Source organism: Oxyura jamaicensis, chromosome 3 (genome assembly GCF_011077185.1).
Source record: "Oxyura jamaicensis isolate SHBP4307 breed ruddy duck chromosome 3, BPBGC_Ojam_1.0, whole genome shotgun sequence".
NCBI classification, from domain to species: Eukaryota; Metazoa; Chordata; class Aves; order Anseriformes; family Anatidae; genus Oxyura; species Oxyura jamaicensis.
This window is the reverse complement of record NC_048895.1, coordinates 40683254-40701743: the sequence shown is the minus strand read 5'-3', so window position 1 is coordinate 40701743 and position 18490 is coordinate 40683254. Positions and strand designations below refer to the sequence as shown.

Below are 18490 nucleotides of genomic sequence, written 5' to 3'. Positions count from 1 at the left end.
GTGCCGGGAGCGCCGCCCAGGAGGGCTCCGGCGGCGCCAGGATGTAGGCGCGGGGCGGCGGGGAGCTGCCGCCGGCGACGGGCTCGCCATGAAGAAGCACTCGGCCAGGGTGGCCCCGCTCAGCGCCTGCAACAGCCCCGTGCTCACCCTCACCAAAGTGGAAGGTAACGCGGGGGCTGGAGGGGGGGTGCCCCGGGTGCTCCCCTCTCCTGGCTCCCCCCCGTCCCGTCGGGGCCCGGGGAGCCGGCACCGGCCCCACAGGCGGTGGGCGAGCTGCTGCTCGCCCGGACCCCGACGGGACGGGGGGGACGCCGGAGGGAGGGCAGCCCCGCGGGAGGGACGGGGGGACCCACCGAGAGCCTGCCCTCGCCTCTCGTGACCGGCCCGGCAGGCGCTGCTGTGGGGCTGCGTGGGGGCTCCGCCGCGATGGGCATCAGGAGCCCCTCCGGGACCGCGGGGAGCTCTGGAGACTTTCAGACGGGGAAAGGGGCAGGGTGCGATCAGGGGTCCCCCCAGAGAGCCCTGAGGCGCCGGGAGTAGCGAGTGGGAGGCCCGGCTGGAGGAGCTGGGGAGAAAGAAGGCTGTGTCCTAGAGCTAGGCAGAGCAGGTGAGATGGCCGGGGGGGGAGCGGAGATCGGAGGAACTCAGAGGGTGCAGGTGAGGAAGAGGAGTTCATCTGAGGGGTGGATAGGGAGCTGAGCTCCTCAAGGAATGGCAAAGAGGAAGGCACTGGCTTGGGGGACCCGCTGGGGGATGTGGTGGTTGGTGGAGAGAATGGGGTTGGTGAGAGAAAAAGGTTGGCTCAGGGGAACGGAGGGAGGCAGGTGGCAACAAGCAAGAGGCAGAGGAGGGGAAGAACAAAGCCAAAAGGGGAATGAAAGGACAGGAAGAGGTAAAATGTGAATGTGAGACTCCATGGAAAGTTCATGAAGAAGGAGAAAAATAATAATACTGAAAAACTGGGGGGAAAAAAAAGATAGGAACAGAAAAATGGTAGCAGTACATCTGTGCAGAAGAAAGGGAAAATGCAGAAATGCCCAAGGAGGGGGAGAGGAACTAAAATAATGAAGTAAAGTGAAAAATGAGGAGTACCTGAAGGCTGTGATTTCAGTTCATAGAGAATACAGCTGTTGCATTCTCACAGCATAAAAACCTCCTGCTGTAGAGGTAGGAGAATGGTTCTCAGTTTGCTGAGTAAAATAAGAAGCTATATTTTAATTAGGCTGTAATTATAATAAATAAAAGCCCTTGGAGTTAGCCCTGTGCCCACCACTGTTTCTCTCAAGGTTTGTATTGGAGGCTCCTTTGGGCAGTGAGCATGGCTTCCTTTCTTTTGGTGCACTGCACAAGCTTTGTGAATCATAAATAATAATAACCCACTAGGTTCCATCTTTGAAATGTGGGTCATACTCTTTTTCCACCAGTTCAAATACAGTTTATTACCTACCTTATATAGAAACAGAGGCAGAACAATCTTCCCCTGTGCTGCAAAATTGAATCCTTTCAAGCGCATCCATGTCCACTGTGTGTACCAGCTCCCTGATACCATACCACTGCTCACCAGGGATTTGTTGACCTAGTTGGACTTTTCCTTCCTTAGTTTAGATTCTTGTTTCTGCTGTCATCAATGGCAATGTCTAAATTGCCCTGATGGTGTATGATAGAGACCAGAGGTTGTATAGAAGCAGGTAAGAGTTTCCTTCGCTGTTTGTTTCCTTTTAATGAAACAGACTGGCTTTGTTTGAGAGCTTCTCTTTCCAAATCAATTGACAACATTTCCTTTCAGACTAATATTGACTAATTTTGCCAGCTGGTGTTTAGAGCCATATGAAAAAGCCAGGATGTAGTTATAGACTGAAGTGAGAGAGTGGGCGTGCGGTGGACTGCTTTCTTCCCTCGGTCTGGCTGCTGTACCTCTGGCAAAGATTTGTCAAAGTTCTCTTGTAGCCAACATCCCTTGCAAAGGCACAGCCAGCGCTGCAAGCTCAAGACAGCAAAAACTTTGCTCTGCTTTGTAGGTAAGATTATTTTCTTCCGTATCAACCACCACCAAAGCTTTTCAAGGATCTTTCGCAGAACCCCTGGGAATATGCTTCTGTATAGGATAGTTAGCCAAGGGGAGCCTTTCATTGATATGCATTGCCGTGAAGCCTTCCAGCATTCCCTTTATATTTTCTTGTCGGTGCAGTAGCTTCTTTACTTTAAAAGGAAGATAAGGACTTTGTGCGCCTTCAGAAGCGTGACTGCCATTTCAAATTATTTCAGAGATTGAATCATCAGTATGCACTGAGCCTGCTGTACCAGCACTTTTAAAGACAACTCTATCTATACGCATCACTCAGGCAGGCAGTAACCATACCATGTGTTTTGTGTGCCTGGTGCCATTGCACACTTCACATTTTGAGAAATGTAGGCTCGGTGCCTGTTTTGTGCCTGTCTATCTTCCTGTTATTGTTTTTACCACCAGTTTCTATCTATACTGCATTTCCCTTGGACCAAGATTGCCTGGTTTCACCCTCTTTGTACGTGAAAGTTGAGAGTACTTGGAGGACTGTCTTCCCTTCCATGGGAAGGTAAATATCCATCCCTGCTCTGCATCTTGGGATCTTCCAGAGGCAGGTGACATCGAGCTTTCACAAGAAGCTCCAGGACAATCACCTTGCCAGAGCAAACCCATCCTTGGCTTAATTAGTCCCTGCTTAGAGTCCCTAATTCTCAGGCTTCTGGCACCAACAAAGTGGTATCACAGCCTCCCCATATGGCACCTTTCCTCTGCACTATCAGGAGAAGTGGCTGGTGGTATTCAAAGTTGCTTGTAACACGAGTTATACCCCGCTGTTTTCAATTATTACACGTGTGTCTCAGTGTAGTTGCTGTGGAACCAGATTCCTCCACCTGCTCTTCTGGAGTAACTTTGTTTGCATCAGGGGAGTTACAGGGAATTTTTACAAGTACAAATGGGAAATGAATTTGGCCTTTAATGTATTTCATGCCTGCAGGGAATTCATCACAAATGTATCAACACTGTAATTACTTCAGTAATAAATCTTTTTGGCTTCTTTAGCAAGCATAGGCTGAAGATCCCAAGCACAGCAAAAACTTCCGTGAGTGGCAGTATGCCTCCCTCAGCTATGTGATTCTTATTATCCTCATTTTGCAGATGGGGCAGACGAGGAACTGCAGAACGAAGCAGCTTATCTAAAAGCAAGCAGCACATCTTTTCACAGAACAGGGGAGAAGAGACCTACAACAGATAGAAACAGACCCCCTAAGCCCCAGATTTGTGTTCTGGCCACAGGAGGGCATCCCCAAGGATGGATGTGGTCGGGGTGCGAGTGGCCTTCTTTTACTGAAGTCGCTGATTTCCTGCATGTTCCTAATTAAACTTCCTTTTGAGGGGGAATAAGCTCAAATGCTGCATAAATACATGCTACATGAATACTGTTCTGCTGTTAGCAGTGTTCTGCTGGTGTCATCTGAAGGTTTTGGTAATCAGACGGTGCTTGTTCATACTTTAGTTGAGCACTAGGACAGACCCCACAAAAATTGCACCCAGGGGTAGGCATTTGTAGAGCAAGAATTGTGCCCACTGGTCTTTTTTATATGAGATATGTACATTGCAAAACTGAACAGTGCTCATGTAGTTCTAGAAAACAGAAGAAACGGGAGAGCAGGAAAGGCTGGTGATTCAGAGGCTCAGCCAAGGCTGCTGGTTTGCCAGTGCTTCCCCACCGAAGTGGCCTTTGTGAGGAATGCAAGCCAGATTCTGTGTGGAGTAATTAATTTGCAAAATGTTTGCTTTTGTTCAGCCTCTCTTCTTGCACGGAAGACAAAAAATAGCTGATTCTTTGATGTGGACGTTCACAGTCACGGCAGAGACCATCAAACCCATGCTTTGTTTGTTCCAGGGCTGTGGTAGCAGCTTTCACTCACTCCTGGCCGGAGCTGGGACAAAATGAATGATCTAGGGGTGACATTAATGGTAACAAGAGGCAGGGGCTTTGCATACAGGTATGAGAATGAATGGGGGTGTAATCTGCAGTTTGTTTCTCCATTGTACCCGCTGCCATGCGCTGTTATTCCAGGGTAAAGTCAATGTAGCTTACTCCTCTGCTGGAAAAGGGGCATCCTATTTCACATTTACTGAGTGGTAAATGCACAGACGATAATTACACTCTGGCTTTAACCCGTGGCAAATTCTGCTCAATTTTCCTATTTCTCTCAGTATTTGCGGCTAATACAACAGCCTATTTGAGCAGATATCCAAGATCGTGCTCCAAAGGAGTGAGGAGTTTCTTGTTTCATAACACCTGGCACCCTTCCCAAATGGCGCCGTGCTTTCCTAGTCTTTAAACAGTCTCAAAGTGAGCCTCTCTTAGCTGTGCTAGGCTTACTCATTGGGGATTCCTGCCAGCTCATCTTTGATCGTGTCCCACTCATTGTTTTCTATACCATCTCGCCTGTGCATACTCATAATCTATAGGTTTAGAGGTGACTCATTGCTTCTGCACTGTATATCCCCTCCCCAAATGATACAAAAATAAAATGAATGTATGAGACCATTTTGATGTTACTGAACTAATGCTAGAGCAGGAGCTTTAATGCATCACGGAGCAGAAAGATAAGTTATTAAAGATTTATCTGAGCTTCCTTACTTTAGTGGCTGAAACGAGCCAATATGTACACAACACAGACAAACAATATTTTCATTTACGGTGACATAACTTAAGAATAACATCAACCATTGGATAATCTTCTGGGACTTTCTGTAGATCACAGACCATTACATTTCACCCACATATCCCTAAATGAAGCAAGGTGCATTTTCTTGTCATCTTCAATCAATTTAGGCATTTGCTTTCAAAAAATAAGCAGATTACTAATCCGTCTATTTAATCATAGATTTCTCTCATGAGAAGGTGGAACAAAGGCTAGTAAAAAGAAATATTAGGTCACCAGAATGCATCATGCGTTGTCTCCTAATTTCATTTGATAATATTTGCAGAAGAAAATTTCACCTTTCTTTTAATGGCCTACAGTTGCAGATGGAAGAGAATGTAGCATAGAAGCAGTTCAGCATAAGAGCTAGGGAAAAGACCAGCAGTTCCACATGGAAGTGTATGATCATTTAATGTGTATTCCCTAGCCAATTCCTAGTTACAGGGCACATGAGTAGTATTATTTACATTGTACCTGTTTCAGCCCTTATACTCAGCGCAGCACATTCACCTGCATACTAGGTGGTTCCCTCAATGTGGCTGGAGTACCATCACCAACCTTTAATCCAAAGCACAGCTAATCTTTGTTAATTATAAGCTGTGAGATGCCACTGCAGGCGTGGATAGCATCCTGCAGAAGCAGGACTTTGGCTGATAAGAGAGTAGATTAACTTTGTAATCATCACTGAGTTTTGCTGGCAGTCACTGCAGCATCAGATCAAAGGCAACAGGAAACAAGGTGTTCTTTGCATTGCAGAGATGGCTTGCTTTCAGGCAGAGATGCCCACCAAATGTGTTGGCACCATGTACTGGAGAAGCCAGGCACCACCTACAACATTAACTGCCTGATTCCAGGAACTTAAATCCACTCTAATTTGTCATAATGCAGAGGAACCTTGCCTTGAAATTTTGAGAGTCCCACACAAGGCACAAATTTCTCCAAGGGATCTAGTACCCTTTGGTTATACAATAATTATACACTGAATTTTCTTGATGTAACAGGAATGGGTTTTGCTCAGCATCACTATTTCTGGCCATAGAACAAACTCCTGGAAGGAAAGACCTGTGAGTCCCATAAGCCTTGTAATTCGGTCATGGAGAATACAGAAGTGAGGAAATATGTTCTGGATATAGCTTTTCCACAATCACCTCACATTCCCTAGTGCAGCTTTCAGCAAAGATAGCATTGTATTTATGGCTGAAAAAAAGTATGAGCATGTCTTCTATAGCCAATTGAAACAATAAGAGGTTCCAAAAACCTTTCTTACTGAAAAGAGGAAAAGGTAATTATCAGACAGAAAATGGAAACTGGAATCCTTGCATGTAATATTTTTTTTTTGCTCAGAGTTGTAATAATTGTCTTGATGCCAACAAGGGTCTAGCCAAGCCTAGATTTGTTACCAAAGGAGACCTAGCTTTGGGTGAGCTTGCCAGTGAGATGTGAGGAGGCATCCTCTTGTTTCCTCTGGTACATCCTTGAGCAGCAAATCACATGAGGACTTTTCTGGATATATGTGTGCTGCTCCAACCATTGTGAGCAGACTCAAATCCATTTCAAGTCACTCTGCTGTCTGGTTGTTAGCTGGCAGAGAACAGATGCTCTGAGTGTTGTGTTCTGAATTTAGGACCTAAAAAAGCATCATGTTTTAGGTTCAATAGCAGGTTGACCCTTTATCTGCTAAGAGAACGATCAGCTGGACTTAGAATTCAGTGTGCAAGAGACCAATGGGCTCTGACAAAATCTGTTATCTAAAACTGTGTATACCTGAATCCCAAGCAGCTCAGAATTTCAGAAAGCTGCATAAGGGAAAGACAACATTGTCTCGCTTCTGAAAAAATGCAGCCAGCGTAGCTGGTTTACCACTCAATGTAATACCTGTTATATGTACTGATACAGATGTGGTATTCATATTAGTACAGGTAGCTGAGTATAAGCCTTTGGCAATTAAACCATTGCTCAGGAAAGATGTGGCGCTCAAACTGCTGGCTAATACAGTAGTTTCCTGTAGAGAATGCAGTCTTGTTTTTTTCACCAGAGCAGACAACCATTGCTTAAACCTTTGTTCCAGATGAAATTTGCAAAGCCTCCAATTCACATTGGCCCAGAATCTAGTTTTGGCCCTGGTTTATTTTTGTTCTAATGCGAGTTGTACTTCACAGAGATGCTGGTCTCCTCAAAATAAATGCAAAATCCCAACTGCAATTTTAATTCAGGAAGGGAATTCAGAATAATGAAAAAAAAATCTAATTTTCCATACTATCAAGAATATGTATCTCAGGATTATTCTTATGTCCATTTACAGGTGTTACTTTCCAGTGTACTGTAATAAGCACACAGTATTTTCAGTTTTCACTCTGGACTCAAATCACGCATTCTGCTTAATAATAGAAAGGACAGTATTTAGGGGAACTCCTCACCCCACAACATTCAAAGTGGAATATCATGTTTTAATGAGGCTCATTTCAATGCAGCAATTTTAATAGAATTTCTAAGCAGTTGCCTCTGAAGATAAATTAAATGGATTACAGTCCAAATTGCTGCAGTACAGAGCTGATAATTTATCAGCTCTCTCTTTGTCACCAACAGGAATTAGAATATAGATTTTGCAGAAAATCTTGCTGGAGTATTTGACAGGAATAAAGGAATACATATATGCTAGGGAGGAGAATTTAGCATATCTTCAACAAATACGTTCAGATCTGTTATTTAATTCCAACTCTTAGTAAGCTTAAGTATAATATTTAGCACAGGATAAAACAGGCATTAATATATGATAACCATTAGTGATAGAAATCACTATAGTTATGAGTAGTACTTAAGGATTTAGGAGTACCTGTTAAGAGTAAGCTTATGCCTGCTTGGCAAGATAAGCTGTGTGGATGATTTGGTAGTATCAGTGATCTGGGACGTAGATTTCCATAGATAAAAGCACAGGAGACTCATCTTGATTGCCTACAGGCCAACAGACCTATTTCCTACCCTGCTGAAATTAAGGTGAGATGATCAGATAAATCTGAATGTCCTGCACAGATTATGCTAACACTTTATTTTTTATGATTAATCAATTTATATAATAAATTTCAATAGCAAAAAAGGTCTGAACTCAGTCTGCATTTGTCTTGCTTTGAATCGGTACTCATTGAGTTCCCAGGGACCTACCCTTAGAACCCTTAGACCCTTAGAATTTATGCTGTAGCCTCAAACAAATTTAGACTTTCTGACCTAATAGGTTAATACCCTGGTTTTGTTTTTTAAAATAACCTCTGTTGTGAATTTCTAAAATTATGTCCTCTAGTGATTTATTCTTAATGTAGTCATGCTATTCCATGATCAAATTAAGTAACGTAATTTTTATCTGTTACTGTAAGGCAAAGTATTTAGAGAGTACTTTTACAGTTTCCTAAATATTGTCTAAAAACCCACATGTGCAATGCCATTTTGACCAATTATTCCCATTTAAGAACTGATTTTATGAAGATTTATGGGGCTTTGTCATTTTTCCATCATGATGCATTAATCGGTATTCACTGAAAAATGTGAAACTGGTCTGTTAGACCTTCAGGACCTACCACAATAGGGAAGTTTGGATATTGAGCATAGACAAACCCAAACACTAAGCATTACAGTCCCATGCACCAGCCACCCGTGGACACTGCCAGCTTCCCCTTAGGAAGCTAAGAGCAGTTTCCTCAACAAGCACATGAACAGACCTGTGGGACCTGACCAAAGATCCTTATGGTCCTGTCTCCAGCTTGGTGGAATTGATGGGGAAGGTGTTTTTCTAGCCTGAGATGCATTCTTCCACTGTGGGTGTGCTGTCAGTTGAAACTTCCCTCGATGCAGAAAACAACATTTTGTTCTGATTTCTGCTTTGTTCCTAATAATTGCATTCAGATAATAATTTTCCTTTTCTTTTTTTTTTTTTTTTTTTTTCTTTTTTTGGCTGCTCCTGAGCAGTAGGCTGTCTTTTCTGTGGGATGGCCTGGGATCCATCTGTGGGATGGCTCAGGATCCTTCATGGTAGATGGGTCAGAGCCCATCACTGTGTGTGCAGCATGGGGTTTGCATACTCCCACCTGCACCTCTACATCTGTATGCTTCTCCAGTCTGCTGTTTTATGACCACACTGCTCTGCCTGTCATCCTGCAGCCCTGGATGATCACTTCATTTCATTAGGAAACTGGCAGCTCACCACTTGCCCCTGTGACATTGATAATTATGTTGAAGTGTGCAGGTCCCGCAGCAGGCCTCTGCAGAGCTCCAGTCACTCCTCTCTATCTCTTCCTTTACTCCTTCCAGGTCTCCTATCTTTCACTGGGCCTTTTATTCATTCCAGCACCTTCCCTGGCTGCTTATTTTCCATGCAACCCTTTGGAGTGGGATTTTGTCAGAAGCCTCTTAAAAAACCTGGAAAGAGAAACTACATTTCCTTCATCATTGTGGCCGTCCGCCCCTGTCACAGGACACCAGTGAGGCTGCAGGATGAGGCTGCAGCGTCGCCTGTCCTGTGGGCGACGCTGAGAGCAGGCTTGAGCACGGCTTTATGCCACACTAGGATGCCCGTCCCTCACTATTGCTTGCTGACTCGAGCACTTGCTGCTCTGTTTCACAGCTGAGTTGGCGGCTAAATGTCTGAACCCTGCCATTCAAAAAGCAGGGAGGGAGGGACAGCTCGTCTTCCATGGCTCAGCACATTGGGCATCTCCTTGGGGTGGCAGCTCCCCAGCTAGAAGGAGCCCAGGGCCAGGGCAGCCACACAGCAGTAAAGGTGGTCTGCTCAGAGTGGAATATGCTCTCGTTTGCTGGGAAAGCATTAACTGAGGAGGTCATTTGCCCAGGGGAGAAAAAAAAAAGTGATGTTTTAGGCTTGTTCCAATGATTATTTCAAATACAGACTAGAAATATTTCTTGGAGGTGAGTTTTTAAAAGAGATGTAAACAACTGTGCTTTGAATCCTGGCAGCGTGTAGGTGCAAGGGAGGCATCAACCTGCTTAGGAATCCACTTAGGCAAGCTCAGGAGCAGGTTCTTTGGTATTTGAGGGGCTCTAAGGGGTATGGGAGGAGGATGCAGCTGGTGCAAGCAGCTTGGCAAAGCTGAAGCTCATTTGGAGAAGAAGGCAATGTCCAATTGTGCAGAAATTAGGCTGTACAGTCTCTCATTGCACTTCCAAGCAGCAGAGTCATAGGCCTTTGGGAAGGTTCTTACATGGAGATTACTGGCTTCCAAAATGAAGTATTAGAATTCCTTAAAACCAGCTATCAGGATGGTCTGTGAGAGGAGAGGTCACCATTAACAATGGCATGGGAAATCTGCACCGGTGACTGGATGCTGTGACAGGTGACCCCCTCAGACCTCGTTCTTTAACCTGACCAACTGTGAAGAAAACGCCTGGGCAACGTATCTGAATAAATGCCAGTATTTCAGATTTATACAGCTACAGAGGCAATTAGAGACGTAAATCATTTTGTGGATTTGGCACTTACTCTTCACAGGATTATGCCTCAGCAGTTTTTAATAGCTTAGCTCAAAAATCCTGGATAGCTAAATAACGCATAGCTAGTGTGGTGGTTGGAAATGGGATCAAAACACTTGGAGGAGTTTGGGACTCTGCTACTGAGGCAAACAGTATTCTGTGTCCTGAACACCACCACCAGCAGTCATCGTGTGTCTTCTTAGGTATGTTTGTAAATGGTAATTATTTTGGAAATAACTGTCTCCCACTGATCTCTCCATGTAGTAATTACTGGGTGAAGAGGAAGCCACGGAGCAGCCGAAGTTGTGTGAATATACTTTATGTAGTGCCCAGCTCTGATCCCCCTGCATGTCACGGGCTTCTAGAGCTCCTAACCACTCTGAGGATCAGGTGCTGTCTTACAGGAGACGTCTCCCATATCTAATAGAAGAAAATAATATTTTTGCAAGCTTTACAAACTTTCTGTGCAACACCCAAACAGCTACAAAACATTTAAGAGGCTAGCAAAATACAGATGCCTTGAGGATGGCTCATTTGTAATTGTTAGAGAGACCTGTGAGGATTCTTCCTTCTCTCAATGATTTTTCAGAAGCGTTCCTTAAAGAGCTGTTTAAGAATATGCTTACATTATGCTCACATGCAAGCACATTCATAGGCCGGGGAAGCTGAGGGAGTTGTACATTATCATTAGGCACGTGTATCGGTCCCTAATAGACAGGACCTATGTCTGCAAGGGTCACTGTCTCTCTCTGCAGGGCTGGCAAGGGCACCCTGCGCTTTTGTAGTACTTCTTCCTGTCATTTGCTGACGAGCTGGGAACAGCGAGAGCAGCTTGCTGCTGACAGCTATGCATGTTTGTGTCGTGGGCCCATCTCAGAGCCTGGCAGCGCTGCCTGTCGTGGCTTTGCTCTGGGTTCCTGACGGCAGTGGCGGAGAGGAGGGACACATCTCACCCTGCTTCGGGCACCTCCACCAGAGACACCCACTTGTGGGCTTATCTCCCCAGACTGTTTAGGGCTGGTGGAGAGAAACAAGCACTTGGAGAGGGTGATTCATCTGGCTTGTTTTAATCGTCTACTTTAGGATGAGATAAATCGTGCTATGGAAATGTCTTTTTTTTTTTTTCTGTCTACTAACTATGCAGAAAGTGTAAATGACTGTCTCAGATATACAAGTCTGCACAGCAGATGTCTCAAACTGATAAGCTGAATGCCGCCCTTGGTTTCTATCAGTACCACGTTCTGAAGATACACTGTGAGGTTCAGCCCTATGGTGGGTCTTAAACTAGTGAGCTGTGCACAGGAGTCTTAAGCCATAAGTGAGGCTAAAGGCCCTTGAAGTGGTCTGGACAGGCTGCTGAAGGGCGATACTAGTGCGGGGGTGGCTTTTCTGTAGCCTACTGCATCTCTAGTCAGTGAGAAAGGGCACTTCATTGAATGCATATACCTTGTGTGGGATAAGGTGTGCCTTCTGGTGCCCGTTTCTCTCCCTGGACTCAGTCAGGAACTGGGGATGACTAGCTCAGGTGTGGGTGATCCTACTACAGGTTTCCGAAGTTAGTCAAGAGGGGTCTTACCCTTAATGGGGGAAACACAGAATGTCTGTTCTGGGGTTGAGGATCCCAGAGGGCACTGGCATTGGAGGTGATTTCCTTCAGGTGTTTCTGAGTGCCATGGGAGACAGGCTGGGCTGAAAGGGAGGGAGGAATGGTTTCAGCTGGGATTTATGAAACAGGAAAATGAATGATCAAACAGAAGAAAGGAAAGCCAAATTTAGTAAAAGCAAGATAGGCTTTTTTTCATCTATCTCAGCATCATGATTTACTCTTTTAGGGCATATAGTAGCATACAGAGCAGTCTGCTGCAAGGGGCAAAGGAAAAAAAAAGCAGGAAGTCTGGAGGAAGATGTCCAGAAATAAAATTATTTAAAGTCCTGCCTCATCTGTTCTGAAAAGCCATTTTGCCATCTTTAAATTGCTATGGAGTCTGATGCCAGCTGGCCCTTGTGCAGCTTTAGAAAGAGGATGAGAAGCTTCTCATCCACGTGTGGGTTTGCCATCACCCCACCTTGCACCTGTGACTTGTGCAAGGAAAACTGTCCCCAGGGGGACACAGGGACTGCCCAAGGAGAACTACAGCTCTGGGGGTTGTACATTCCAGCCGGCAGGCAGGTCCCCAACACAGCAAATGAACAGAGGGGATGATGCGTGTATATATTATCTATAGCCTCCGCCTTTTCCAAAGACAGACTGGCTTTTTGAGACAGAAGCACAGAAAATTTGGGAGCACAGAAAATAAGCACATGATGCAGTTTCACAGCCAGATAGTTAAAAGATGTCCCTGCTTGTAACTCTTGATCAGCCAACAGTGAATTTTACCCCCAAATTTGAGGTCCATCACCATAAAACGTGTCATGCCTGGGATAAGTTTTTACTCCATCCAGCATGTAAATGCATCCAAAGAATGAGCATCCCTAGAAATCTAAGCCTTGAGCAGCAATATTACTATAGAAGTGGTACACTCAGTATTGTCTTTTGCTGAAAGTGAATGTCTTGGTGAATTGAACACAAAGTTAAATGTACATGGATGAGTCATTTTGCCTATGGAGTGGAGAGAACATCAGTAAAGTTCAGCTTCATTTCATAGGGACTAATTGCCATAGAATAGACCTAAAAGAATGCGTTGTTGCATACAAGCTGTCCAGATGAACTGCTAGCATATGAGTACGTGCATGGTGTAACAGGGTGCATGCAGGACAGGCATCTTCAGCCTGGGAGATCCTCACCACGTTGTCTGCAGTGGGGTGTCCATTAAACACGGCATTACTTTATACTGACTGCCTGCTGGGTCAGGGCGTGTGGTTGTGATTTTCCCCCCTTTTCAGTGGGTGCCAGAAGTATTGGACCCCATCCTGCTGTCTCAGTGACCAGTTTTTATTTTAGGAAAAATATCACAAGTTCAGTGTTGTCATTCAGAGCACCTACCTGTCTTGGGATATCATATACTCTCGTGGCTTCAGGCATGTTCCCTGCTGTTAAATATCTTCAGCAGGAGGGGTTTAAATGCTGGTTTCCTGCATCCAGGAGGAATAACTGCAGAGAAGAAGGGAGCAGCGAGTACTCCTCTCTGGCTGTCTTCTAGAAGGAGGAACATTTTTGTCTGCCTCTCCAGTGGTTTCAGAGCTGTGAGCTGTGAGTGGAGGACAGCTGTTCCTTGCACTAGCAGTGGCACAGCCCCCTCTGATAGCTAGCTGAGGTGGCTCTTTCTTGGCACCCTGCCTTCCTTTTTGCTGTGCCCAGCTCTCCTCCTTGGCCCATGGGAAGCATGCCAAGGGGAGTTCATGAAGGTGTGCGAAGTGTTTGGTCTTACAGTGGCAGTGTCCATTAGAAAGGCTTGAGGGAAATTAAAATCACAGACATCATTGCAGGGCCTGTGTGGTGGACAGTAAAGAAGGTGCTGTCAGCTGCACATTATTTGGTGAAGTTAAAAGAAACAAATGTAGTATTGTACAGCAAGCTGAACTCTGACCAGTCTGTGCCAGGCAATAGGGGAAGGAACATTACTTACAAGCAGTGATGTAAAAAAAAAAAAAAAAAAAAAAAACATATTAAAATGTTTAGAATGAGCTAGAGCCTCACACTCAGCCTTATTTCAATTCTAGCTTCTTCTGATGTTTAGCAGGTAGCTTTTGAGCTTCCCGTTGTATGTTTAACACAATGCTACATTAACTTTGGATAATTCATTGGCCTGCTGATGCATCTCCCATTATGTGGGAAGCTGCCCACACAGTCTTCTATTGAAAACTGAAATAAGTGAAGAGTTCAGCAACGTCCCCATCTCTTTAAAGCCACTCAAAAACACCAACAAAAATCTAGATGTTTATTCCCTTGCTGCTGAACACTCTTCATAGATCTCAAGATACCAGACGGTTACAAAATACAGCTTTGCTAAGCAAACTAATGGTACTCTTAGCTCAGATCAAAGATTTCTTTTATGTAAAGGAATAATTAAATACTCCTCTCCATTGGAATAAACCTTTCATTTAATAATGTATTAGCTTATGTAAATACAAATTTATGTTAACCTGAAATGAGATGTTTTAAGAGATTGTCCATTCCAACCACTGATTCCCACCAATATAAGGAAGGACTTTCCATACGTGGATCTCTCAGTCTGTTTTGAGCATGGATAAATGTTTGGCAATATAGTCCCTCATTATCCTGGCTGTACATATATCTCTCTTTCTACCTTTCAATGCATGCAATGGCCTTTGGATGCTTTTGAAGTTGTAGGCTCCTGGCTTTCAGCATAAATCACTTTTACTTCATCCTTAAAGTGAATGGACCAACTAAACAAATCAGCCTTCATGAGAAATCACAGCTGCCTGTTGCATGCAGGTGACTTGATGGCTTCAGTGGACGTTGAGTGGAGTTAATTTACAGCAGGTGAAAGCCCTAAAGGCAGTGGCCTGCTGCTGAGGTCTGCCAGCACCTTTTGATCTCAGTAGGAATTGAGCCACCTAGCGCTGCATTGCCCATTCATTTACAACCTGGACACAGTATCTGCTGATAGTGCTGAGATAGCAGGACTCTAACAATTCATGTTTAAGGATATTAGTAAAAGTCAGAAATAACAGCAGGTGCTGTCTTTCAAAATCATCTCCTGGTTTGTACACTGCCTGTAACTGGGCCAGTGGGTGCTGCGGTGTGCGGCTGAGGAGCTGCCTCCACACTGGGGTGCTGGATGCTGCGTCCAGCCATAAGGCACGTGTGAAACCCAGCTTTCCAGCAGCACCCTAGGCTAGGTTAAACCAGGGAAGGGTCAACGTACTGTGTCACATCTGGTGCAGGACTCAAGCTGAAAAAAGTTAGGGCTGTGTAGTCTGAGACACTGATCAGGGCAGCCTGTGGGTTGGTCTAGTTGTTGGCACCTGTCTCAGGAGAGCTAGGGACTGCTGAAATGCTGGGTGATCCGAGTTCAGTTTGAGTCGTGCTACATGTGTTGCAGTGAGGATGCTTACTGCAAGGTTAACTACATTGTCCCCTCCCTCCTCTTAAAGAAACATCATATTGCATAAGCTACCCAATTCCACGTTTTCCAAGACAATTCCAACTATTGCTGCAATCCCCCTTGCAGCTCTACTGAGCTCAGTGCTGCATTTTTCATTCATCTACATGTCCTTACAGCATCAGTTTTAAGTGGCATGTTAAATCTTTCTACATACGTTAGAACATGTAATTTTAATTTCCATTTACTCAGTGGCTTTTAAATCTAGAGGTGATAATTATTATTTACACTCTAACCATGCCTTAGTTGAACCAGAGGCCTTGCAATGATCTAAAAATGAGTGACATTTTGTGGCAAGATCTGTGTTTATTTGTTTATTTTGGCTGGTAAAGCCCCACCTGACTTCAAAAGGCCCCAGGATAGGAAAACTAAAATTCTGCCCGGATTTCCTCAGTAAGCCTTGTGTTTTCTTCTCCCCAGGGGATGAGCGCTCCCGGGAGTCTCCAGCCCCAGCAGAAGCACAGATGCAAGCCGGGGCAGAAGGCGGTGGAAGGGTGAGCCGCTGTTGCTGGAAATGCTCCGTGACACAACTCAAGAAAATTTTCTGGGGTGTGGCCGTGGTCTTGGGTGTCTGCTCCTCCTGGTCGGGTTCAACCCAGCTAGCCAAACTAACCTTTAAGAAATTTGATGCACCCTTCACTCTAACATGGTTTGCAACAAACTGGAACTTTTTATTCTTTCCTTTGTATTATCTTGGACATGTTTTTAAGTCAGCTGAAAAGCAGTCTCCAAAGCAGAGATACAGGTATGGGAGCTTTTGTTTTTTTTTCTCCTGTGGCTCTTGCATGTTGCTCTGCCTCTAAGCCAACATTTTACTCATTAAAATCAAACCTGCAGTTGCTTTCCTCTTCAGGCTTGTTAAAAGGTGCTCTGCATTCATTCTGTCATATGATAGCTGTTGTTATTACTCTTAATACAGTTTGACTCCAGAAGTAAGAAGTCCGGGTTTATTAGAAGTACATACACGTCAGTTAATGAAAGTCTACTGTTTCTGTAATTACTTCTCAAGAGTTTTCTGTACAGACTCCTGTGGCCATCATTTTCTTTATTAGTATCTTCTTCCTCTACCTTACAGCTGACTTTTATGGCAGTCTCTGAGTAAGCAGAGAAAGCTCTTCTTTCTAAAATCAGGACTTGTGCAGTGCCTCGAATAGCCAAGTAAAAGGTATTACAGTATTTTCCTGGCATCGTGCCCCTGACATCCAAGGCCAGACTCTGATCCCAGTTAAACTTGAGCTGTTTTGTTTATTTCCGGGAGGAAGCGCAGTCATAACCAAGGACAGTATTTTGTCTTCAGCACACCTTTTCTTCACAGCAAGCCAAACCCACTGAGCCTGAAGCACTTGTGGAAAGCCCTGAGTGCCCATCCTCCCTGAGAGGATGCTCTAGCTGCTTGAAGGACTGTCTCTTGGTGAGCGCTCCTTCATCTCACCTCCTTTTGGCTTCAGGGAGGCGCCTGGGACAGATGGGATGAATCAGCCGTCAGGACGTCCTGTGTCAGAGCCTCCCTGATGCATGGAAGGATGTGAACAACATTTTTCCCTTCTGTTACACAGTGGGACTCACAGCCTTTTAATGAAGTAGCTCAGAAAATAAACAGTAAGAAATGCACATTTCTCAGCTTCCAGCTGTGCAGCAGTGAGGAGGAAGCTCACTATGGGAAGCATAAGAAATCAGGTTACTCGGTAACACTGATAAAGCTATGCCTCCTATTACCAGGGTTCAGATTATTAATGTTTAAATTGTGCTTATTAGCCATTATTGTATTTTCTTTCTCTCCTAAATCATTGAGGCAGCTATAGATAAGGGAATTTCACTGTTCACTGCAGGTCCTAAAGCAGTACCAGAATTAAAGACATTTGCATAAGATGCTGCGTTTCCTGCACTTCAGTTTGTTGTTTACTCCATAACAGACATGGGGGCTTCAGGGTTGAGAAGAGTATGGAGGTTAGAGAAAGAAAGAGTTTAATCTAAGAACAGGAACAAATGCTCGCCCCAGACAACTATATTCTAGTTTCTTTTTGTCAGTACTTTTCCTTCAAGTTGCCATCAGACAATGTTTTAAATACTGATGAAATCTGGGGTGAATGCCTGTGGTTCACCAGATCCCTGGGGTTAAAACCAGAGCCTTACACTCCTCGTTGCCATGGTTAATTGATACGGGTGTAGTTTTCTGTCTTCCACTTAATTAAATGATGACTGAGTTGAAGAGCAGGTGCAAGCCCTGCAGCCTATTTGGGATGCAGGGGGACATCATTACAAATAAGCCTACAGCAGGCTTAGTGAAGAATGTGCATCTGTGAGTCTGACTAGCACGTTGACTAGGGTTAATTTGCAGAGTTTTTATTGGTGTCAGGGTCAACAGATATTTGGAGATCTGGCTTTGTTTTCTGTCTTTGCTGCAGATTTGTTTTGCAGCTTTGAGCAAGGCACTGCAGACCTCAGGTTCCTCTGTATTCTCTGGATGAGACAGTGCTTCAGAGAGGGAGGACTGTCCCCTAGAATCATAGAATCATGTGCTTATGTGGTGTCTGCCCCAGCATGTCCATTATCCAAACTGAGACCTTTTGCTGCTGCTGCACTAGCTACCAATGGGGGAAAAAAATAAATAATTACTGATCATCTGCCTATTTCAGTACAGCTGAGATTTCACATGCATGTATGTCAGGTTCTGGGCTCCAAAATCCTCTCCTAATTATTCCCCCGATTTTGCATATTTATATGTGTGTGTGTACATGTATGTATATGCACACAGCTATACAGAAACTTTGCAGGTCTGTATGAGGCATTACCATCTTCAGGAAAGCTTGTACTCTAGGCACAGTCAGACATGTTATGGAGGCAGTGGATGGGCTTCTAGATAATTAAAATAATTCTGATGTGGAACTAACAACAACAAAAAAACCACCTTGTTTAATCAGTTGCTTCTGCATTTATGCTTCACCTTCATATATCTAATTTATTATCTAAGCTCTCTGGCAGGAATCTGCAGTGAGATAAATGAAAAATAGATACTGAGGTAGGAATATAACATCTAAGTCACCTTAGTAGTAAGGTAGTAAACAAAGGGATTCTCAGATCTTGCCTAGGCAGGTTGCTAAAATCTGTAAACACCTGAGTGTCTTGGCAGCAAAGCTTCCCGAGGACACCTGTGCTGCCACCACCTCTTCATCAGGGCTGGGCAGCTCAGCCTGCCTTCAGCACAGCACAGACAGTGCCTTCACACCGCC

The 18490-nt window shown here is 44.5% G+C and overlaps 1 protein-coding gene across 7 annotated transcripts in view; it reads left to right on the top strand.

Moving 5' to 3' along the window:
- SLC35F3 (solute carrier family 35 member F3) overlaps positions 1 to 18490 on the top strand; it is a 160362-nt gene that overhangs the window by 105950 nt on the left and 35922 nt on the right. For 5 of the 7 annotated variants that reach the window (XM_035321905.1, XM_035321908.1, XM_035321911.1 and 2 more), the window contains one exon: positions 15681 to 16005. In XM_035321905.1, coding sequence (XP_035177796.1) covers positions 15681 to 16005 — 325 coding nt within the window. Of the gene's footprint in view, positions 1 to 6; positions 165 to 1642; positions 1689 to 15680; positions 16006 to 18490 lie in introns of those variants that run through there. The other 2 variants (XM_035321909.1, XM_035321910.1) reach the window with 2 other exon arrangements.